This window comes from Myxocyprinus asiaticus, chromosome 32 (assembly GCF_019703515.2).
Source record: "Myxocyprinus asiaticus isolate MX2 ecotype Aquarium Trade chromosome 32, UBuf_Myxa_2, whole genome shotgun sequence".
In the NCBI taxonomy this organism is placed as follows: Eukaryota; Metazoa; Chordata; class Actinopteri; order Cypriniformes; family Catostomidae; genus Myxocyprinus; species Myxocyprinus asiaticus.
Window position 1 is genome coordinate 17,912,526 of NC_059375.1, and position 19,188 is coordinate 17,931,713.

The window sequence follows — 19,188 nt, forward strand, 5'->3', positions numbered from 1 at the left end:
AATTATCTAAGCTGAACATGAACACTTTCATCTGGTAACAAATTGCAACAAACTGAAAAAGTGTTTTTAATAACTGACAGGAAGAAAATGCGCTTATTTCAAGATGTGCATCCCTTCAGCGGCATTCGGCGTAAAATTGAAATGTTACTCAATGAAGCTTGATTAATTAGCGCTTCGGATATGAGATCCTGAGGAGGAAAAAAATGATACAGAACTCTTATCATCTTAATTAGTATTGAAAGTTATAAGAAAACTGTGACAATCCCCCAGCACCTGCCTTAACATTGAGAGAACTGAGTGGTTTTCATGTGCTGTTAGTTTTACTTTGCCCTGTGTTTACTAGATTTTATAATTAGATCTTATGCAACCACACCACAGGGATTACTTTTTTCTTATGTTGGTTTGTTTAGATTTCCTTGCTCGTATTTTACATCACAGAATACCAGTATTATTGCTGTGAGCAAAGTTGTGCAGTGTTTTTTTTTTTTTTTTTTTATCTTATTACTGCTTGCACATTGAGATTGCCAATATGCGAAGGGCATTAGATCAAGTAAATGTCACTGTTATCCGTGGAGAGCTGCACTATTCTAGGCATCAGTCTTGGCTAATGGGCTGGAGAATTCTGCTCCTCTAAAATTATCTTAACTAACGTCACTCTTTTGTTGCATGTTTACTTGCCTGAAATTGTAAATCTACATCTCACTTTTTTCATAATAAGACGTTTGACTGGCTAGTTAATTGTTTGTTTTCTATCTATGGGGTAATTCGATTCACAAGATACCAGTGGAAATTTAATCATTAATAACTGACTAATTAGGACTGTATAGTTTAATGTACATGTTTTCCTCCTTTTTGATGAGAGGTCACACGGCAGGGTCCATATCTTTGAACCGAATGCTTGTCATTTTATTTTTACAGTGCAGTGGTTTGTTGTTGCTGTTGAAAGAAGGCTCCTAAAAGGCAAAATTGGTCACTGCCAGAGCTACATTATGTATTAAAGGGTTAGTTAACCAAAAAAAAAAAAAAAGAAAATTCTGTCATCATTTACCCATCTTCATCTTGTTCCAAACCCTTATGTTCTTTTTTGCAAGGATGTTAGTCATGGTCTCAGCCACCATTTAACTGCATTATTCTTAATACAATGAAAGTGAATGGTGGCCCGTGGCTGTCATTTTGAACAATATGAAGGTAAGTGAATGATGACAGAATTTTCAATTTTCTGTGAACTATCCCTTTAAGGCATTAAGCCACGAGAGCCTGTGCATTGCAATGAGTTTACCATGGGTAAGGGATGTGCTTAGGCACGATTCAGTGGCTTATTGCTGTTATAAACTGGCAACAGCAATATGAAACCAATAATGTACAATGTATTATTAATAATAATACTCAAAATAAATAATTCTTCCACCAAGTAATATTATTAATTTCCCTAATTGTAGGAATTTGCAGTTGCCAAACAATGTATCAACTTGGTGCAATAAAATAGAATATGCGGTCACAGGTGTATGTTTATTGTCATCACCGTCGTCCTGTCAGAATTTAGAATCAGAACTATCCATTTTATAAGATAGCTTTTTGGCCACCAAAAGTTTCATTTGGGTTGTGTACCTTACACTTTTATATATTTACAAATTGACCTCTTCAATGAGGTATTTCATCTTGACAGTTCAATATGCCAAGCTTTTGATGTTGTAATGTTGTTTTTTTGTTTTTTTTTGTTTTTTTTTTAATGACAAGCTAAATAGATGTTTGACTGGGGAATGTGATTTAACTGGAAATGGATCCATCAGCATTGAAAATCCCCTCACACTTTAGTGGTTGTGTTTTGATGTCTTTGGCCAAGAGGAAGTCTGTTAATCTGCCCAAAGACTGCCTTCATGTCTTCTGCTAGCAGATGCTGAATATATTGATCTCTGCAGCCTTCCACATGCTCTCTAATATCTGTGGCTGTCTACAGTTTTTTGGCTATGGGTTTTGTTTTTATGAATCATCATAGGTATTCACTGCTTTTAACATACGCCTCTTTTTGTCTTTTACTTTGTAGTCGAACCTTACAAAGCAGCAGAACGGCTTCAAAATCACTTTGAAAACTCTGGAGGACAACCTACTCTCGCGCCTGTCTTCTGCTTCTGGAAATTTCCTTGGAGACATAGAACTGGTGGAGAACTTGGAAATAACCAAACGAACAGCAGCGGATATTGAAGACAAGGTGCAGTATTGATGTTTCAGCACCTTGAACAGCACCTGTTGTGTCTTTAGACAAAGCTAATTCAATGTTTTGTTAAAGGCAAAGGTTGATTTTTGCACCACTTGGGTCACTTTACATAATTGCAAAAAATAACTTCCTGAAATAATAGAATAGATTTGAGGTTTTAAGTAACCTTAGTTTTTAGGCTTTGATTCTGCTTTTAAAAAATATGCAGTATCAGTCCCACTTTTCTGTTTCCATGAGACTCAGTGTGCATCTTTGTTTTACCAGTCACTATTCAGTATGCAAATATTGCGATGACATCATTGCTTTCAGTGACATTTTGAATTCAAAGTCAATGGAAGATTTTAAAACTTGAATCTGAAATTTTTTAAAAGGCGTAACATTTAAAAAGATAGAAAATAGCACCCCTAAGGCTGATATTATCAAGATAGTTTGAATGAAGTTTAAATGAATTCTGAACGTAATGCGGTTCTGGCTGAATTAATTGCAGTGTTTTATCAAGTTTAAATTTGTTCTAAGTATTAAGTCATTAAACTCCAAGTATTTTCATCCAAAAAAATTGAAAATTTTGTCATAATTAACTCTCCCGTATGTTTTTTCCAAACCTGTATAACTTTCTTCTTTCAATTGAACACAAAAGGACATGCTGGGCAGTAGGGGTGGGCAAAAATATTGATTTTCCAATGCATTGCAGTCTTCATTTGAAGGATCTCCATTTCAATTCTTAAATTTTTTGCTCTGTGTGTAACCCTCTACTACATTGAGAGGAAATCTCTTGCATTTGCAACCAAATTTCACTATATGCGACTAAAATGTTTGGTAAATGTTTACATTTCACTCACCAGTGATGTGTAGTATAGTGGTGGAGTATTCAGCAGCGAGATCCTTTCACTGCATGTTGAGAGTAAAATTTTATTCTAATCATGCATAGCACAGATGAGAAAGTCATTCGAGACTCTCTCATTAACATTCGCTAATTTAAAGACACTTTTTACAGAACGCCGGTTTTGTAAAAGAGACAGCATCTGTTTTAGCACGTGTTCAACAAATCAGTGTGAGTACATGTAAATAGTACAAATTATGCAATTAAACAATAATCATGTAACAAAAAATTATATATGAAATATAATATCTTATTTATTGTTTGAATACATGGATTTGTTCATTTTTAAAAAGCCAAAATGTGACCAAAATGATGAAAAACAAATAAAATATAATTAGTCAAATTAATATTTCAGTAGTGTACCTAGTTAGAAGGTCCACTGTATAATTAGCAGCATTAGCTGAGAGAATAAAAAAAAAAAAATGTAAGCAAAATGGACAATATAACTGAAATATACCCATATAAATAGATATTAAATCGAAATCGAATCAAATCGAGAGCTTGGAATCGGAATCAAATCAACTGGGGAAATCTGTATCAATACCCAACCCTAATGGGCAGAATGTTAGCCTTAGTTGCCATTCACTTTTATTGCATCCTTTTCCATATAATGAAAGTGATTGTGACTAAGGCTGTCAGCTCCTAATATTCTGCCTAAAATGTCATTTTTTATTTCATGGGAAAAAGTAAAGTCATATGGGTTTGGAACAACAGGAGAATGAGAAAATTATGGCATAATTTTCCGTGGGAATTTTTGGGTGAACTATCCCTTTAAGCAATATCAATATCAATCACATAAGTGCTGCCGTTCAAGCACTCAAATGCTTCCTGAACACTCTCCCATCTGCCATTGGAAAGTCAAACAGATAATCCCCCTCCCAGGTCATGTTATTTCAGGGGAATAAACCTGGGGAATATCTTATTAATAGTTGTTTCTGCAAAGAATGTTTGACAGGAGAAAGTATTTTAACATCAAATATATTACACACATCACCTTTAATAAAGAACTTTGCTTAACATGACACGTAACACACTTTTGATAGTTGTTCAATAATCTTTCATAAACATGAGCAGTTAAACTCTGTCAGCTATGGAGTTCAACCTTTTCCAAAGATTGTATTGGCATATTCGTAATGATTGTAATCCTCAGCTCAGCTAAGTTGTGTTTGTGTGTGAATATGCACCAATACAGGTGAAGGAAGCCAAGGTGACGGAGTCAGAAATCAATGATGCGAGAGAACACTACCGTCTGGCGGCGGCCCGAGCTTCGCTTCTGTACTTTATCATGAACGACCTTAATAAAATCCACCCCATGTACCAGTTCTCTCTCAAGGTACCGCTCAACTCCACTGTTGACCCTGAATCACAGACTGGCTCTTTGAAGAACCTGTTGTTTATTTCCCTGCACTCAAAGATTTAGTTTGTACCTCACTCATACTTTGTGTTTTCTGTTGCCGGCTCAGTTGTGCTTTTATTATACTGTGTTCTGTCTCAGGCTGACATAACTATTCATCCGTGGTGAACTATGGTATTTAATATAATGGGCTCTTACATTCTGCAGGACATCACTGTACTATAAACACAAGCTTATAATGGAGGGATCTTAATGTTACGAAGAACAGCTCTGCAGACATTAATTGAAAATAGATTATGAATGTAGTCCTGTACACTGGCTTCCTTGTATTTTCACTCATCACACTGTCAAGAGACAATCCACAGCTATCAAAAAAATAATTGCCTCTTCCTTTTTGTACAAATTTATGCAGAGACTCTTGATCTTCCTCAGGAACCAGTTAGAAAAAAGTCTCATTAGAGCATGAGTGAAAACAAAACAGTATTAAAGGTGCGCTCAGTTTTTGTTTTGTTTTTTTACTTTTAAACAGAAAGAAATAGTAAATGGCAAAATTGCAGTTTTTTTAATTTATTTTATTTTATGTTAAAATAATGCACAAAGACATGAGATTAAGGCTCTAGTTATATCAGTCTTAGAGAAAAAGCTGCTTTTTTCTACATATGGTGCTGAGCACACATTCATGAGCACTGCATGTTGAGAACTTATGACCAGCCAGATATTACTTGCTTGGTCTTCATAATCACCATTACATTTTACGTTTTACTCATGGATAAATTATTCATGGATGATGGTGAATAGAGGAATTTTTACAACATTGGTAACTAAGAACTTCTGTTTTTTGCATGATGCTGCATCTATGCCGCTTGGTGTCAGCGCAACATAAACATAATTATTACTGATTGCACCTTTACGTTACTCAGTGTGAAATACGTTGTAGGGTGAATTCACTAAACTGCATGACACTTTTACATGCATTATTTCATCTGTGTCTGATTCTCTAACCACCTGCAATCCAGTGTAAAGGAATAGTTCAAGAATAGTTCTCTCATTTACTCACCCTTATGCTGTCTCAAACCCATGTGACTTTCTTTCTTCTGCGGAACACAAACTAAAATATTTTGATGGAGAAACGCATAATGTAAATATATCCATACAATGCAAGTCAATGGGGTCCAACTCTTCCAAGCTCCAAAAACTCAAGTGATTTAATCTGTCTTCTAAAGCGACATGATTGGTTTTGTGTGAGAACAGACCAAAATGTAACCCCTTTTTCACTATAAATCTTGCTATCTGCAGTCTCCTAGGTACAAATGATTTGAAGCTTGATTAAACTTTCTGGCTTTGCCCATATACACGAGCTGTACATTGTGCGTGCGTCAAGTGCGAGGAAGTGTAATCGAGTTTCAAATCATGATCACAAAGAAAGTCATATGAGTTTCAGATGGCATAAAGGTGAGTAAATGATGAGAAAATTATAATTTTTGGGTGAACTATTCCTTTAATCAGCCGCTAAATATGCTGAAATAGTGCTGCGCCTCAAGTATTTAAATGAAGTCATTGTCATTCTTTTCAGCACAAACACGGCTCCTTTCTATATAAATAAAACGTATTAAAGATCGCTGCTCATCCACAAAACCCAGCGCTATTTGCCTGCTGCAATAAATGTTGCACTATTTCTACCCAAGTAAAGCAGGTGGTAAACAAAACTCTGTTAAACAGTGATGTTTACATTTTTGTTTACAGTGTGTACATTTGCTATTGACAAGTAACTGGCACTAATGCCAGTAATTCATCAAATGATTGAGAAAAGTGTTATAACCAGATGCATGGTGTAATCGAGTGTACTTTTAGCATTTTAACAGAGCCGATTCAGGTACCTGCAACACAGTGGTTGAGCAATGCTGTACAGTCCAAGTATACTGTACATGATCGTAGTAGTCTGCTGCATCCTCCACAACCTAGCACTCAGAACCAGTCCACAAGATTGGGTATTGCACCTTGCAAATTGCATTCAGAAGAAAAAAAAGGTTCTGCAGTGTTTGTGCCTTTAGCTGATTTGCATCATGTCTTCATCAAGTGCTAAAACACCAGCTGACAACATGTGCAAATAAACAACGCTATCAGCGGCTGCAATTCATTCTTAGTCAATTCCCCCTCAGGGGTGTTTGTGATCCATCTGTTTGTTATCTTTTTGTTTATCTTCTGTTTTGCTTTTGTGTGCTTCTCACGTCCAGGCGTTCAACGTTGTGTTTCAAAATGCTGTACTAAAGGCTGCCCCAGATGAGACCTTGAAACAACGGGTCTTGAATCTGATTGACAACATCACAGTCTCTGTGTTCCAGTACACCACCCGTGGGCTCTTTGAGTGTGACAAACTCACCTACACCGCCCAGCTTGCCTTTCAAGTGAGCTGTTTATTTCATTATTTCATTACCAGATGACAGGAAAAGTCATAAAGAGCCTAACTTATGCCTCGCCTCTGCTTGTTTCTCCTAAACACACTTATTTATCTTCACTTCAGATCTTGCTCATGAATAAAGAGATTAATCCCAGTGAGCTAGACTTTCTGTTGAGGTACCCGGTCCAACCTGGAGTGACCTCACCTGTGGACTTTCTGTCAAATCATTCCTGGGGAGGAATTAAAGTAAGTTATTAAATATAAATTTGTTGTTCAGGGTTTTTTTCTACATCAGAAATAGTGTTTGATAGTAGCTTACGAACATTGTCATCCATAGGAGCTAGGTAGGTTTATTACATAATTGAAAGTATTTGTTAATTAATATAAATTTTAACCTGCATTGTATGTGAATTTGACACAGAATTTTCTACTTTAACGTGCCACTTGAAGGCAAACTAACTTGAAGGAATAGTTCAACCAAAAATGTAATTTATGTCATAATTTACTCACCCTTATATAGCATTTCTTTATTTTGTGAAACACAAAAAAATAATAGCCTGGCCACTCAAGCTCCAAAATTACATAAGGCACCAGAAAGTATTGTAAAAGTAGTTCAAACAAATTGCGTGCTATATTACTAATCTTCTAAAATCATGTGTGGACATTACATTTTGGCTTCGCCATAGGCTATGCATAATTTAATTTAATTTAAACCGATTGATCTCAGTTCAGGGGACTCTAGGCTGTCATTATAATGTTAAACTTTCGACACACCGAGTCATGTGACAAAACAACATTGCGCCAATGGGAGAAACGGCAACAAAACTACGCCTGGTATGAAACCTCATGAAGTTTTTACATTAAAACCTATTTGAGTCAAAAGAGCAGAGTCTCTAGTTTTATCCAATATGCTATTTTAAAAATGTCATCGATATATCGTGAAACTGCACAATGTTAAACACAAGTACCACGTATGTGGACTATAGGCTAATTTTCCTTAAAATATCCTATATTCACTAATGCATCCAAAAGCTGGAAAATGTAGCTTTCAGAAGCTTTATATGGAGTTAGGATGAAAATAAGGTGCATTTTAAACTGTTCTGAGACCAGTACAGACAGACAGCACATTGGAGGTTAAGTCATTCCCTAATAAAGGGCAAGGGAGCATCCTATAACTTTCCTATGCAGCCAAGTGCCTTCACTTCTAACATTCAGTCAAAAGTTCATTTTCAGGCTACATATGATGTTTGGACCACTCAACATGTTTGACAGACATGGGACAATGGTTATCGGGACATATATTCAGAATTTTTCATGCAAAATTTTATTTTAACATGGTTGGTAGTAATTGGATAATGTTGGCCAGTACTTTGAATGTATGCTAATTTCTAATGTATTGTCTGTAACATCAAAAACATAAAAAAACAACACTCCTGGAAACATTATAAACAATTTAATAAAGAAAAAAAATCTGATTCTCTATAGCTTGGTATTGTTTAAAATTTCACAACTTAGTAATGTCCACATATGTGGATATTAATGTTTAGGAAAAGCTTTTGGTCTAAACATTTATTTATTTATTTTTTATTTTTGTTTCTTAGGGGCTACAAGTTAAAATTAAGTCATGATTTTACTACAGTAGTGACACAGTGTTTTCTCCTCTTTTCCTTGTTGTATATAATGTCAGGGCTCTAGCTGTTTGTGTTGTCTGACCTTTTTTTGTTTGTGGTCTGTGCCATGCTATCCAGTGGCTTGCAAGTGATCCGCTCTGCCCTATCAAGTCAAGCCATGCAGATTAATGGTCTGTACTGCTCGGTTCAGTTGGGAAGCATAGTTAGCGCTGATCATATAAAAGTGCCGAACGTGAGATGAAGACACTATCATGTTAGGGGAAAAAAGTAATATCAAATATTATAAACGTATTATAATAATAATGATTCAGTGGCCGGAAATTTCGCCTTGGTGGGCGCTGAGAATTTTTCAATGCATGAAAAACCCTGTTATTGTGAAGGACATGAGTTTCAGACTGTGTCTTCTGTGTTTGTCCTTGATTTGATATGCTAACTTCTGCCTTTTAATGATTTATTTATTCTAAAGGAACAAAATGTCATCACAGAAACCGGAGCCAGTCATTTTTCTAAACATAACTCACTTAAGTGGTCTCTCACTCTCTATCCTCATAATATCTTAATCTTGGTTAGTTTTGGGCACTCAAATACATTTGTTAAATCTTTTCAAAACCAAAATAAGCTGTAATGTCCAGAAAGCACTTTAACAGTGACTGTTCCTCAGAGTGCATGTGCTCTGACACATTAAGCAGTGGTACACAGGGGTTTAAATCCAGTTGTGACATTCCAGTTTCAAAAGGACTAAATAATAAATGAGAAAAGTATTATCAGAAAAGTACATTAATATTCCTTTGTCACAATCTTTATATCACAACTCCACTATAATGAATTTCAAATGTTCATCAAAAAGACCAAATGATCCAGTTAATGAATTGTAACTAGATTTGCATTTCCTGAAGGAAATGCTTGTGCTTCAGTGTAGCAAAAGAATTATGATAATGTTTTAGGTTAGTTTAGGCTTTAAGCTTTGGTTCTGCATAAATGCTGCATCATGCCGCTTTGCTGCTGTTGTCATGACACTCAGGGCACATCTTGTTTTCAGTCAGCTGTGCACAATATTAACACATAATATAACATTGTCTTTACCATGTAAAGGCAGCTATAGATGCAAGAAAAGTGAGCCCAATCAAAATTCAGTATGCAAATATTTGTAAGAAACAAGACCAATCAAATAGGATGCAAAAAGATGTAAGAAGGAAGACCAATAGCAATTCAGCAGGGTTGGGGGGTTACTTTTAAATTGTATTCCACTACAAAATTTAATTTGTAATGTATTACTTTAGATTACTCAAGGTTAGTAACGTAATCTGAATACTTTGGATTACTACTTTAGCACTGTCAGATTTTTTTTTTTTTTCACTTGTTTTGACTACAAACAAGTTAATGTGAAAAAGTGAAGAAAAAAAAATCTGACAGTGCTAAAGTAGTAATGCAAAGTATTCAGATTACGTTACTAACCTTGGGTAATGAAAAAAAAAATTCATCTGCCAGTACAGTAAGACAAAATACACTTGTATTAAAAATATTTTTTTCAGAAAAAAGCCTTAATATCTTATGCAAAGTAAATTTATCTTGTTTTAATAATTGTTCTTTTTCTTTTCTTTTTTTTTTTTTTTAAGATACATTTTACAGGAAAACAATTTAAACATTATCATTAAGAATAACATTTGTGCAGTATATCTTTGCCCTAATATCAAAGGGAAAAACAATATATATATATATATATATATATATATATATATATATATATATATATATATATATATATATATATATATATATATATATATATATATATATTACTGTATATCCACATTTTTTTGCAAGAAAAATCATACAGTATATATGTATGATCAAACGTGAATTTTCTTGATAAGAAAATTGAATTTTAGCTGGTAGGAGTGAGCGATATACTGGTAGACATGATAAACTGGTAGAAATTTGCCAACTGGTATACATTTTGGATTATCGTCTCTATCACTGTAACGCAAAATTGCCACATGAGAAATGTGTACAGCATATAGCACGTACACACTCTGACTGATAAATGGAGTAAGGCGGAGCAACTGTTCATTGCTGCAGCCATATTTTCCTTCAGATATTTTATATTTTCTTTATAGAGATTACTAAAAACACTAAGAGCCTAATTAAATGTTTTATTTATGTTTTTTTATTTTTTTATTATTTATGTTATTTTACTTTTTGCATTGCTTTGAGATGTTAAGTTTCTTGAGGAAAGTTATAACAATAATCATAATAATAACAATAACAACAACAACAACACCACCAACAACAATAATAATAATACATTTAGCTGCAAGGTCACGATGACACATATAAAGTTTCATGTCAATACACCAAAGCGTTGCTGAGATAGAGCCTAAAACCATTCTGGCACCGTGCCATCAAATTCATTGTTGTGTTAAACGAAAAAGGTTTGATCTATCAACACAAAATCTATAACTTCTTGTCGGCATGGTCTGAAGGTGGTCTGATTCGATTTTGGTTAAAATCTGACAAACGCTGTAGGAGGAGTTAGAAAAAGTAGGTTTTTAAAGGATTTCAAAATGGCGGACCGGAAGTTCGATCGATCATGGCATAATTGGTATCCACGTTCTCGGCATGACCCACGGAATCTACCAAGACTGATATCAAGACAATAGCACAAAGTAATCAAAAGTTATTAGCATTTTATGAAAAAAATTTTGACCAGAAGGTGGCACTGTCACAGAACTTTTTGAGTACCTTCAGGGAATTGTGCCAATGACACATTGCGAGTTTTGTAATATGTCAATACGTTTGAAAAATAAAGCATTTTACAACAAAATTCAAAATGGGCGATGCCCAAAATGGCCGACATAGGAAAATTTGGTATCATTCGACATGGTATCCCACACAGAATCTAACAAGACCAGATTTGTGATTTTAAGTGAAACCGTTCAGAAGTTATAAGCAAAAATATGCATTTTTCATATCTCATGACTGCTAGGTAGCACTGTACCGAAACTGTGCAGGTACCCTCAGGTCATGGTTGTCATAACACACACCAAGTTTGGTGTGAATTCTTTAAAGCATTGCGGAGATATAGCGTTATTCGTGCGTTATTCGAGAACCGTTTGACTAATCAACTTGAATTCCATAACTTTTTGTCAGTCTGGTCTGAAGATGATCTGATTCAATTTTCATGCAAATCGGACGACGGTCTAGGAGGAGTTCGAAAAATTAGGTTTCCGGTGGAAACATTTTCAAAACAGAAAATGACATCATAGGATGCAATCGATTTGTCTCGAGCCAAGGAATCAGAGGAAATAGAATTTTGATTCTAGCATTTACGGTTCAAAAGTTATAAGCATAAGTATGTGAAATTTTGGGCAGTTGGTGGTGCTAGAGGGTTTGAGTTAGAGACTCCAAATTTGCTTCAGTTAGACTGTTCTATGGGCTGCCATAGACTCAATGGCGGAAGAAGAAGAAGAAGAATAAAAAGAACACTAACGATTACAATAAGTGCCTACACATTTTCAGTGCTTGGCCCCTAATAATAATAGTAATAATAATAATAAAAAGAAAAATAAGAAAATTGGTGCACATCATCAGACTGAAATGTGTTTTTTTACTTTGTTTAAAAATAAAGAGAAAATTATATAAGTTGAAGAAGTTTTTATTTAAAAAGTATTTAATTCACTGACTGGATTACTTAAAATTACACGTTGCGACATGGCTTAGTATATAATAACATTTTATTGATTTTTCAGAAAAATGTAACTACATCGTGATATATAGCGTTATCGTGATTTACACAAGGTTAACTATTTCTGCTGCTCCAAACTTACTTCAAAACCCCACAGAGCGTACACAACTACATCTTTTTCCTCTATGATGTCACATCCAACTTTTCACTCATTACAGTGTAAGAGTGCCCTCTGTCTGCTCGTATGAATATAGCACATTATAAGAAAGTGTTTCACCGCTGTTCAAACATTCCTTGGATCACATCATTTATACGGATAAAGGTTTTCCAACTGAATAGGCTAAATATAAAATTACGATGGCACCAGCGCTGTCAGTTACATTTTGAATACTGAACATCCTGTAAATTCCAATCAATGGGAAATTTTCAAACTTTAATCTTAAATTTCTTAAGAAATACAAAGTTTACAAATAGATAAATAAATAAATAAATAAATATCACTTAATTAAAGGTAATTCTTAGGGTAAGGGGGTTTAGAACAAACTTAACCAGAATATCAATGTTTGAGAAATTTCAGTACAGTGCAACTTGCAAACAATTTAATTATGCAGAAACCCATTAGTAATTTAAGTGTACTTCCTTACCAATTGCTGTCTCATCTCCACTGACTATGTCTTGAAAAATCTTTTGCTTTTACCATTTACCAAACACCTAACTTAGACTTAGGCTTTTACTGAGAAACTCCAGAATCCCCCTGCTGTTCTCAAGGACAGCTATAGTCAATGGTAGGAATGTGAAACCATCTGATGTTATTTCAGAGAGAGTAAGTACATAATCTTCTCAAATATGCCATTACGATATAGTGTTTCCTGTAAGAAAGGCTTTTTGGCATTGAGTCATCATTCCCCTGCCGCTTTCAGCACCTTCGGGTTGAGCCAGGCCTCTACATATAAAAGAGAACGGCATATGTCACAGTGGTGTTCTTCCAAGGGAAGACAAATTTAGCTTTGCAAAAGGAAAGCCTAATTTCTGCTGCTTAAGCACTTCTGCTAGTCTGGTTTATAAAGAAACACATTAATGTTGACTCAGCAGTTTGTGGCATAAAGACACTTCACTTTGTAGTTAGATTTGATTAGCACCTTGACACCAGTGATGATGTATCTAAACTCTTTATTGTCCAAAGCTTTAATGTCTGTCATCACAACTTCTTTTCTTTTTGATAATATTGCACACTGTCCAATCAGTAACATGCATAGGCTTGCAAAATAATGCATACTAAATTGATGAAAAGCTTCGCTTAGGTAGGAAGTTGACAAGAAATGCATTTGGAAAGCTGACATGTCCTGTGTTTGACATGCTATTCTCCATCTATAGCTATTTTAAACAGCATTTAGCTTTTTTATAATTATTACACACACTGATTTTATGAGTATATATTAATTTAAAGACATGGGATATTTGTACTTTGAAAAATTGTCACACCACGTGACTATTTAAAATTAACTAGTGAAGACAAAAAGGTGATTAAATGTTGAAAACAGGACTTAAGACATTCAGTTTTCCTTATACAAACTTTTTTCCGCAAATCTTGATGCTGAATTAAACGGTCTATGTTATGTCAACTGCCCAGGTGCCTTTTCAAATATCTGAACCTTTTATACTTTGTTTGGTTTTCTTTGATATAAAATCAACATTTTATCCTGATAATGATTATTAATGTTTAATGAAAACATTGGTAGAAAGTATGATTTTATTTTAATGGTGATCTTTGTTTCAGTCTCTCTCTGCGATGGAGGAGTTCCATAACCTTGACAGGGACATTGAGGGTTCAGCTAATCGTTGGAAGAAGTTTGCAGAGTCCGAGTGTCCTGAGAAAGAGAAGTTCCCTCAGGAGTGGAAGAATAAAACAGCCCTGCAAAGACTGTGCATGATGAGAGCGCTCCGTCCTGATAGAATGAACTATGCTGTGAGGTCAGACATCAGTCCTTTAAAGCAAATCATAACATTGATCACATCATTTTGTCTTTTATCCATGCCATCTTTTTCTGTGTTTAAGCTTGTAAGCTGTGCTTGATAATATAAGTGTTTGATAATGTAAATGAAAGTTATATATTTAAATCTTTAAATATCTTTTTTCTTGTATGTACATATACAGTACATATATATAGTATGTACAAAAGTGTCAGAAGTATATTTTTACTAAACATTGCAGTTTTTCTTGATTTGCTAAGAATTCACAATTTTCTTGAAACTATAAACACAATTACAAAACTAAACACCAATTTTTATAAACCTCAAACTTCCATGCCAAAATGAAATATTTCACTCAAAAACATATTATCCTCTGTCAAAATAAACTATTGATTTAAAATAACACTTAAACCGAGCAAACACACAAACTATTGCACTGCTCACAACACATCAGTGGGATCAATTCACTGCTATAAAAACCTCTAGCAGCCAGAGAGAATTTTGCAGGTCAATCTCTATAGGCTCTGTTTTCATGAGTATACAAAGTGCAGCGCTACGTACTAAGACCGCGTGCAACGTCCTATCCAGTTTGTGTGAGAGCACTAATTCTAAGTGCAATTTTCGTGCCGGCGCAAAGTGCAATTGGGTGTGGGTGGGAATGTTTGCGCTGTCTGTGGGTGTATGCGTGCAAACTGGGGGTTTATTGTATGTTAATGAAGTGGCGCAAACGCACTTTGCTATTTTCCTGAGAAATAGGTCATTGCGCTAAGATGTTTCAATCGCAGGTCTAATCTCAACACAAAGTCCAAACTCAGTTCCTACATTTGCAGTTTGGAGATTCCACCAGCAATAGTTAATGGCGGTAATAGTTAATGTCCAAACACTGAAAATAAAGTGGAACATCAAATTATGTCCATGACAATCACTGTTTTATCAGTTTTATTAAACAAATATTTATGAGATTTGTGTTAAACTATCTTTAGGTCATGGTTTATTTTTCAGTTATTATTATTATGTTTATATTTACAATTGTATTTATGATCTATATATATTTTTTCCACCTGTTGTCATAGAGTGATTTTTAAGTCACTACAAAAGGGGCCGGTGGAAGAAGTTGGAGAGAGTAAAATGTTTGCATTTGGTATGATTATTTTTAATTTTTTTTTTACCACTTAGTTATTTTGATTACATTTTTATTTAATTTAAAGTGTAATTAGAATTCAGAAATATTTTTGGTTTATTTTTTTCTTGTTTCAATAAACGAATTTAATTTTTCAAAATCGACTTGTAGAAGTGAAGTGTGGTCCAATGCAATCAATTTTAATACTAGCCATGATTTGTGTGTCAGTAGATGAAAATTATATATTATACTTATGTATACTTATATTATACAAATTTTCCAATGCGTATAAAAGGAGTGTGTCACTATTATAGAAATATGCCTGACATTGGCAGATGGTGCTGGAAAAGAATCTCAGAATTAAATTGCACTTGCCCCAGCCCATTAGCGATTTGTGCATTAAATTTAGCAAAACCCACTTGCGACTTAGCGCACGCTTGCATGAAAATAGCAAAACTTCATGGCCGTGCACATTGACTTTACGAGCATGACTTATAGCATAGTGCTAGCGCTCTTAAAATAGGGCCCTTTATTTACAGTTACTGTAGCTACCTGTTTTATTGTCTGAAGGTTTGAATAATAGATGCAACCATAATGCGAATCAAATTTAGCTGGACTTGTTGCCCAGCATTGTTGTACCATGCACAAGAACAGTCAACCAGAATACTGTAGAGCAGATATCATCAGGGACAACTGTTCTGTCCCTTCATCTTCCTCTACCCCATTGTCCTTGGCAGCTGTCTCTCTGCCTTCCATTTCTTCAAGCTTGTTAGAATTGATTTTCCACAGCACATGTCACCTTTGGCCATTTTTATTTATGCTGATATTCTGACTTGTGCGTAAACAATTTTGCTATATACTGTAGTGTTTACACATGTAGAAATGTGTGTTAACTGAGTTCATGCTTTGATGCCCTGAATGAATTATTTGGAGTGGTTTTGCTTTCTGAATGAGAACATGGTTAAACCTGTGCAAAATGAGGGTATTTTACACATATTGGAACATGTGTGAAAACAGGTGAATTGCATCTGTAGTTTAGAGAAATTTGTTTTTATTTCAAGAATTGAAGTATTGGTTCAAGGCAACTGGGCCAATAGTATCGGTTATGGTGTGTTAGCAATCGAGAAAAACTGCAATATTGCTTTGGAAAACAGATTTACAATCAATAATATAAATACTAATACAGCTGTAATTTAACTCCATACAGGACACTTGACAGGCACATATTTAAAGTCATATGATATGGGCACGCACACTAACTGAATTGACGTATAAATGAAGCACTGGTCTGTTTGGGCAAGTGACTATTCGGTCAACAAAACCTCTCTAACTTTTGCCCTGGGCGATCAGACCATCCTTATTGTCGAGCCCTGGCCCTGTCAATGCAAAATGCGCTCGACCATTGTAAAAACTCATATTGTTCAACCATTAGTTAGAAGTTGAGACAATTTTCTTGTGTAGACTCTATAATGCTTGACCTTTAGGCAATGCTAATATAATAAGACAGCATAGGCCAGTGGCTTTAACAATCCATTTTCACAAATACCCTCAGTAGATCCATTCTTCGGCCAGTGGTCTTTAATATCATTTAGACATATTTACATAATAGTACATCATTAATTACAGTGTGGGTTATAATTATAAATTTTCCAGTTTGTTAAAATCCAAATGAAAGGCTAATGAGGAGACCTCTGTTTCCCCTGTTAGAGATTTTGTGGAAGAGAAGCTGGGCAGTAAATATGTGATGGGACGCTCGGTGGACTTTGCCGTCTCTTTTGAAGAATCTGGAGCCGCCACTCCCATGTTTTTCATCCTGTCTCCCGGTGTAGACCCCCTAAAGGATGTGGAAAAACATGGTAAGTTACAAGTTACTCTTAGAGTTTTTGTAGGACATTTCCTATTAATAGGGGTGTTATCTTGCACATAATGTTCATCATGATGGCGCCACGGATGGCTGCCTCGGTGCGGAGCTCCTCAGTTTTTTTTGTTTGTTTGTCCTGTGTTTAGTAATCTTTTTCCAGTCAGTTTTAACAGAGACGAACTGCTGAACATTCGACAGCATATACCAGACAATCTTTTCCTGGTTTTTGAATATTCAGACGTTTTGCTAGACATTTTAGTTGGAGGTGCAGCTCTGCTGTTCAAGAGACGCAGGCGAGGGAGACGAGCCAGTGTGCTGGTCAAACTCCGTAGGCACGGATTTCGAACAGCACTCCCAAGTATTCACTTAGCAAATCTCCGCTCTCTTCCTAACAAAATTGATGAACTACATCTCCTCACCCACACAAACAAGGACTTTTCAAACTCTGCTGCCTTGTGCTTCACAGAAACCTGGCTGAGCGAAGCCATTGCGGACAGCGCGTTACATCTGCCGGGCTTCCAGCTGTTCAGAGCGGATTGCATCGTGGAGTTAACAGGGAAAACGAGAGGCAGTGGAACATGCTTTTATATCCATGAATGTTGGTGTACAGATGTAACAATGTTAAAGAGGATGTGCTGTCCTAATTTGGAAGCACTCTTTATTAACTGTAAGCCTTTCTTCTCGCCGCGGGAGTTTTCCTCGTTTATTCTGGCGAGTGTGTATATTGCACCAAACACGTGTTTGAACACAGCGCTGCAACAGCTGGCTGATCAAATCACAGACATGGAACAACAATACCTGGACTCAGTTATTATTATTTTTGGGGATTTTAACAAAGCAAATCTCACACGTGAACTGCCCAAATACAAACAGCACATCACATGCCCCACCAGAGACAGGAACATACTGGATCATTGTTACACAACAATAAAGGATGAATATCGCTCTCTGATCACTGTCTGGTTCATCTTCATCCAACCTACAGGCAGAAATTAAAATCAACCAAGCCAGTAGTAAGGACTGTAAAGAGATGGACCAATGAAGCAGAGCGGGAACTACAAGCCTGCTTTGATTGCACGGATTGGAGTGTTTTTGAGGATGCAGCCACAGACCTGGACGAGCTCACAGATACTGTTACATCATATATCAGTTTCTGTGAGGATATGTGCATTCCTACTAGGACTTATTTAAAGTTCAACAATGACAAACCGTGGTTTACAGCAGAGCTCTGGCAGCTTCGTCAGGCCAAAGTGGATGCTTACAGGGGTGGGGATAAAGTCTTGTACAATCAAGCCAGGAACACACTGAACAAGGAAATCAGAGTGGCTAAAAGAAGATATTCTGAGAAGCTGAAAAACTAACGACCCTGCATCAGTGTGCAACAGTGTGGAGTGGCATGAAACAACTCACAAATTACAGGACTCCTACCCCCAACCCTGTAGGGAACCAACAACTGGCTGACAACCTGAATGTGTTCTTCTGCAGATTTGAAAGGCCCAATCTCACACCCCACTCTGAACTTCATTTCACACAAACACCAACACCTCCTGCAACCCCCTCCTCCCCCCTCCTGCTACTCAACCTGCACTTAAGATCTGTGAAGATGATGTGAGCTGCGTCTTTCGGAAACAAAAGACGAGGAAAGCTTCGGGCCCAGATGGCATCTCACCAGCGTGTCTTCGATCCTGTGCTAACCAGCTGACTCCCATCTTCACACAGATCTTCAATAGATCACTGGAGCAGTGTGAAGTCCCATGCTGCTTCAAACACTCAATCATTATTCCTGTCCCAAAGAAACCAAAAATTACAGGACTTAATGACTACAGACCTGTCGCCCTGACATCTGTGGTCATGAAATAATTTGAGAGACTGGTGTTGGCCCACCTGAAGAACATCACTGGACCCTTTCTTGATCCCCTTCAATTTGCTTATCGAGCAAACAGGTCTGTGGATGATGCAGTCAACATAGGATTGCATCATATCCTGCAACATCTGGACAGACCAGGGACATATGCAAGGATCCTTTTTGTGGACTTCAGTTCGGCTTTCAACACCATCATCCCAGCTATTCTC

The 19,188-nt window shown here is 36.0% G+C and overlaps 1 protein-coding gene across 1 annotated transcript in view; it reads left to right on the top strand.

Annotated features, from left to right (window-relative positions):
- LOC127423383 (dynein axonemal heavy chain 9-like) overlaps positions 1 to 19,188 on the top strand; it is a 188,103-nt gene that overhangs the window by 117,168 nt on the left and 51,747 nt on the right. Inside the window, exons 56-61 of the mRNA XM_051667636.1 lie at positions 2,045 to 2,209; positions 4,288 to 4,428; positions 6,684 to 6,854; positions 6,971 to 7,093; positions 13,941 to 14,134; positions 16,962 to 17,110. Coding sequence (XP_051523596.1) covers positions 2,045 to 2,209; positions 4,288 to 4,428; positions 6,684 to 6,854; positions 6,971 to 7,093; positions 13,941 to 14,134; positions 16,962 to 17,110 — 943 coding nt within the window. The remainder of the gene's footprint in view (positions 1 to 2,044; positions 2,210 to 4,287; positions 4,429 to 6,683; positions 6,855 to 6,970; positions 7,094 to 13,940; positions 14,135 to 16,961; positions 17,111 to 19,188) is intronic.